Genomic DNA, 5,633 nt, shown 5'->3' on the forward strand with positions numbered 1-5,633 from the left:
CAAGGAATCATCCAAGAAGACCTGAAGTCTCAGCTGAGACCTGCAGAAGACCCAAGATGTAGCCAAGTGAAGAAGGTATGGAACAGCATTCCAAGCAGGGGGAAGAGCACACACAAAAGTCGGGAGGTAGAGAACACCATGCGTTTCTCTAACATTCCTGGACACAGCAACCTCCTTCATCTTTGCAGTAATCCTCAATAACCCTGGAGCAGGCAGCAGCAAATTGGAGGCAAGACAGTGTTGGGGGTAAGGGTCTGACTCTGGAGGTGGGGTTCAGGCTTCACGGGGGTGTCGACGTGTGCAGTCACCCAGGACCCCATGCTCAGAAGGGCCCCACGCTTGGTTTAATGCCCTGCTGTCCTTGTTGGGAAGTTCTTCATCACTTTTGGACAAGGAGCTCTACATTTTCCTATTGCACTGGGCCCTGCAAATTACGTAGCCACTTCTGCCTGCGTTCAAATCCCGACCAGGGGGCTTCCCTGGTGGCGCAGTGGTTGGGAGTCCGCCTACCGATGCAGGGGACACGGGTTCGTGCCCCGGTCCGGGAAGATCCCACATGCCGCGGAACAGGATAGAAAGCCCAGAGATAAACCCATGCACATATGGTCACCTTTGCTTTGATAAAGGAGGCAAGAATATACAGTGGAGAAAAGACAGCCTCTTCAATAAGTGGTGCTGGGAAAAATCCCGACCAATTTACTTGCCCTGTGCCCTTGAGCAAGTAACTGAGATTCTCAAAGCCCCCAACCCCAGAGGTTTACTCACAATGATATTGGAGAAGTTCCCCAGCCAAATGACCAAGGGCTGAGGCAAATTAATTTAGATTTTGTATTGAGGATGTTGAGGGTTGAAGGAAGGAAAACTAAATTTTTAATAGGGTATTAATGAGTGAGCAAATAAACATATGAAGTGTGAATGAATGAACGAATGAATGAGAAGTGAACGAGCGCCAGACACTGAACCTTAGGGCCACCTGTACTCCCTGCTCTCCTAACGTCCCCACCCCGCCCCACTTTCCTGCCTCTCCCGAGCGCCCCCTGCCGGTGAGCGGCTCGGCCTCGCGAAACCCAAATCGGACCACTCGCCTGGCTTCGCCTTTGCTCTCGCTCCTGGTTGGCTCCGAGTCGCTCTCCCTGCCTTTTGCGGAACGTACTCCTTTGGCCTGCGTCTGCGTTTCCGTCGGTTCCGGTACAGTGACAGCCACAGGAAGTACGTAGCCAAACTTTCCCAGGTCCCACAAGCCATCGCGATAGCATTGCATGACGGGAGTGGTAGTCCTCGAGGGAGCAGTTTCCGCCACAATTGGCTGTGATTGGAACTGCCGTTCCCGCCATGCATCGTGATACCACTTCGCTCCCGCTGGCCCTCGGCCTTCTGGGAGTTGTATTTTTAATACCTTACCGTTCCTTTTCTGTTTCATGGAGTGTGCCGGCTTAGAGAACTACATTTCCATGCACCCTTCCAGGCTCCAATGGAACCAGGTCGCGGCAGCCATTTTGTTCCGCCCCAGAAGCCCTTAAGATGGCGGCGGGGGAAACGGTGGAGGTTGCCCCGTGTTCCTCCGGGCGCTAGTCCGCTGTCCCCCTCGTCCCCCAGTACCCCGGCGGCTGGCCCATGGCCTGGCGGAGGCCCGGACCATGGACCTCCACACCGCCGTGTACAACGCCGCCCGCGACGGCAAGCTGCAGCTGCTTCAGAAGCTGCTCAGCGGCCGGAGCCGGGAGGAGCTGGAAGAGCTGACGGGCGAGGTGGCCAGCGGGGGGACGCCGCTGCTCATCGCCGCCCGTTACGGCCACTTGGACGTGGTCGAGTACCTGGTGGACCGGTGCGGCGCGAGCGTGGAGGCGGGCGGCTCGGTGCACTTCGATGGCGAGACCATCGAGGGTGCTCCGCCGCTGTGGGCCGCCTCGGCCGCCGGCCACCTGGACGTGGTGCGGAGCCTGCTGCGCCGTGGGGCCTCGGTGAACCGCACCACGCGCACCAACTCGACGCCCCTGCGCGCCGCCTGCTTCGACGGGCACCTGGAGGTGGTGCGCTACTTGGTGGGCGAGCACCAGGCCGACCTGGAGGTGGCCAACCGGCACGGTCACACGTGCCTCATGATCTCCTGTTACAAAGGTCACCGCGAGATCGCCCGCTACCTGCTAGAGCAGGGCGCCCAGGTGAACCGGCGCAGCGCCAAAGGCAACACGGCCCTGCACGACTGCGCCGAGTCCGGCAGCCTGGAGATCCTGCAGCTGCTGCTCGGGTGCAACGCCCGCATGGAACGGGACGGCTACGGCATGACCCCGCTGCTGGCGGCCAGCGTGACGGGCCACACCAACATCGTGGAGTACCTCATCCAGGAGCAGCCCCCTGGGGAGGAAGCAAGGCCAGGGCTGGCCCGAGAAGGCCCCTCCGCTGGCGTGGCGTGCGCGCAGCCCCAGGGCGCCCGCTGCGGCAGCTTCTCCCCCGAGGAATCCTTGAGTGGGGAATCGTACGAGAGCTGCTGCCCCACCAGCCGGGAAGCCGCCGTGGAAGCCTTGGAGTTGTTGGGAGCCACCTACGTGGATAAGAAGCGAGATCTGCTCGGGGCCCTGAAACACTGGAGACGGGCCATGGAGCTTCGTCACCAGGGGGGGGCGTATCTGCCCAAACCCGAGCCCCCGCAGCTGGTCCTCGCCTATGACTATTCCAGGGAGGTGAACACCGCCGAGGAATTGGAGGCGCTCATCACCGACCCGGATGAGATGCGCATGCAGGCCCTGTTGATCCGAGAGCGCATCCTGGGTCCCTCCCACCCAGACACTTCCTACTATATTCGGTACCGGGGTGCGGTGTACGCCGACTCAGGCAACTTCGAGCGCTGCATCCGCTTGTGGAAGTACGCCCTAGACATGCAGCAGAACAACCTCGAGCCTCTGAGCCCCATGACCGCCAGCAGCTTCCTCTCCTTTGCCGAACTTTTCTCCTACGTGCTCCAGGACCGCTCGGCCAAGGGCAGCCTGGGCACGCCAGTCGGCTTTGCAGACCTCATGGGGGTGCTGTGCAAAGGAGTCCGGGAAGTGGAGCGAGCTCTGCAGCTGCCCAAGGAGCCTGGGGACTCGGCCCAGTTCACGAAGGCCCTGGCCATCATCCTCCACCTGCTCTACCTGCTGGAGAAAGTGGAGTGCACACCTGACCAGGAGCATCTGAAGCACCAGAAGGTCTACCGGCTGCTCAAGTGCGCCCCCCGCGGCAAGAACGGCTTCACCCCTCTGCACATGGCCGTGGACGCGGAGACCACGAACGTGGGTCGCTACCCGGTGGGCAGGTTCCCCTCCCTCCAGGTGGTCAAGGTGCTGCTCGACTGTGGGGCCGACCCAGACAGCCGGGACTTTGACAACAACACCCCGCTGCACATCGCGGCGCAGAACAACTGCCCGGGGATCATGAACGCCCTGATCGAGGCGGGGGCCCACATGGACGCCACCAACGCCTTCAAGAAGACAGCCTACGAGCTGCTGGACGAGAAGCTCCTAGCCAAGAGCACCATTCAGCCTTTCAACTACGTGACCCTGCAGTGCCTTGCGGCCCGCGCCCTGGACAAGAACAAGATCCCCTACAAGGGCTTCATCCCCGAGGAGCTGGAGGCTTTCATCGAGCTGCACTAACAGGGCCCAGAGGAGAACCCGGGAGGGGCGGGACCCACACCTGTCCCCACCCCGCTGGGGAGCACTTCCAGTGGCTGGAATGGGGGAAGGGCTTTCCCCCCTCCACGGCCCCCTCCCCTCCGCAGGGAAAGGGGAAAGGAGTCAGCGAGCTGTCGGTGCTAGAAGCCTTCAGGATCAGCCTGTCTGCCTGGGTTTCTGAGGGTCTGAGGGTCTCCTTCTGACCCGGAGGCAGAGGGATTGAAGCCATCGCCATCCTCCCCTGCTAGAAACGCAAGAAGAAACGGAGAGTCGGGTCAGGCCTCTGCCCCTTACATGGCCGGATAGACCCAGCCGCCCAGTGCAGTGTTAGGACTGGGGGTCCCCGGGCAGGGGGGAGTGGGAGACTCGCCCCCTAGAGCACATTTGCACCAGCTTCCTCCGCCCTTCTGTGGGCCGGGCTCTCTGCGGGGGCGGCCTGCCCTTTGTGTAGCTTTTGTGGTTTGGTGTTCTGTTTATTTACTAAGCGGGCAGGTTACAGGTGTGGCTCAGGAGTCCTGAGGTTTTGCTGCCATATACTTTTTTTTTTTTGTAAGATTTTGGTTTGTCGGGCTCCCTAAGTTCACTTGACGCAGCGAGGGTTTTGTCGTGCCCGAGATGGCCACGGCCGGCAGGAGTGAGCTTCGTTGTGTGAAGAGTTGATGGAGGGAGGGGCCATCGTGGCCTATCAGTCCCCAAAACGAGGGTGACGGTACCTTTCTGAACACTTCACTCGTTTGCCTTTTACTTGGGCCGCCTGACTTCCCGTTCACACTAGAAGGAGAAGTAATTTTCCAAACGAGGAGCCGGCCAAACACTGAAGGAGCAGGGCTTGCCGGCCGCTTCCCACCCAGCAAGAGCTAGCGTGGTTGGTTTGGGCTTTGGTTTTCACAATTTCCAAGTTAAAACTGCAGGTCACTTCTGCCTCACAAATCACACCGGAGGGCACAGGTGTGTGGCGAGCAACCCAAGTGGCTGTAGCCATTTTTTAGCTGCTTGGGGAACTGGATCCAGGTGACCCTGAGACAATGCCAAGTACACTGTTAAGCCACTAAGTCAGCTAGATGAGACGCTGGGTGCTGGGAATGGCTTGCCAACTAAGGTGGTACAAAGTCTTGGTCTGCCATCCTTCGGGGCGTCCAGCACCCCTGACAGAGAACCCGCCCCAGCGAGATTCCCTCGGAGGCATCCTCCATCCACCCCGGCTGCCAGCAGGAGAGTGATCTTGGCATGTTGGGAGAGCAGAAGAGGACGGGAGCAACCGCCCGCCGGCTCAGGAGAGAGGTCGTTCCCACCCCGCGCCTCTCCCGCAGCCTTGTCGAGGGGCAGCTACACGGAAGCCTCCAGAAGCCACATCGGGTCCCTGGATGTCCCGCCCCACTGAGGGACCTAGGTCTCGTTTGGATTTGCAGTGTTAGTTAGGACATTCTTTCTTTACAAGGAAAGACCAGGTTTCGCCTTCCGTCAAGGTGGGAAATGCTGTCACTGTCCCTCCCAAAGGCCGGAATAAAGAAACGAGGCAGTGTCCATTGTGAGTCTCTTGCTGATGTTGTTAAAAGGATGACACGGGGAGAGGGCCGCCTGGCAGTCCCGCACGGGCTAGATGGGGGAGAAGGCAGGGAGAGGGTGCCACCAGGTGTAGAAGGTCCACGTAAAGGCTAATGGCTCCCACCCGAGTTTTGGTTTGTGTCCTGCGGCTTTGTGTCAGAGTGCATTAGGAAGATGTATTACTGCAGGAACACTGACTCAGTCAAAAGTCCTGCTTTTCAGGAGGGTTGCCACAGAAAAGAGGGCTTGACCTTCAGGAAAAGCGAGGAAGGGCTCAGGAAACAGGAAGGCCCCTAGCTCAGCCCTGCTTCGCAGAGACCCCCAATGGAGCCCATGGACCCTCTGGCCCAGGAGGTCTGTGCATGAAGTTGATGTGCCCCTACCCCTCCCTTTGTCCCGCCGTCTCGCCGGTTAAATTGTTTGTCTCCCACATTCACA

General features: G+C 59.6%; 1 protein-coding gene across 2 annotated transcripts; it reads left to right on the forward strand.

Annotated features, from left to right (window-relative positions):
• Nucleotides 1-1,495: 1,495 nt before the first annotated feature.
• On the forward strand, nucleotides 1,496-3,679 carry FEM1A (fem-1 homolog A). 2 transcript variants are annotated; one of them, XM_007460536.1, is made up of 2 exons: nucleotides 1,638-2,350; nucleotides 2,486-3,632. In XM_007460536.1, the coding sequence occupies exons 1-2, from the start codon at nucleotides 1,638-1,640 to the stop codon at nucleotides 3,630-3,632; spliced, it is 1,860 nt and encodes a 619-aa protein (XP_007460598.1). The 2 variants fall into 2 exon arrangements, with proteins under 2 accessions (XP_007460597.1, XP_007460598.1); XM_007460535.1 differs by having other exon boundaries at nucleotides 1,496-3,679.
• Nucleotides 3,680-5,633: the final 1,954 nt, after the last annotated feature.

The sequence above is a fragment of the Lipotes vexillifer genome, unplaced genomic scaffold, assembly GCF_000442215.2.
Source record: "Lipotes vexillifer unplaced genomic scaffold, Lipotes_vexillifer_v1.1 scaffold1011, whole genome shotgun sequence".
NCBI lineage: Eukaryota > Metazoa > Chordata > Mammalia > Artiodactyla > Lipotidae > Lipotes > Lipotes vexillifer.

Bases quoted from the DNA above. Each gene is read 5' to 3' on its own strand.
- FEM1A (XM_007460535.1), top strand. From the start codon at position 1,638: ATGGACCTCCACACCGCCGTGTACAACGCCGCCCGCGACGGCAAGCTG.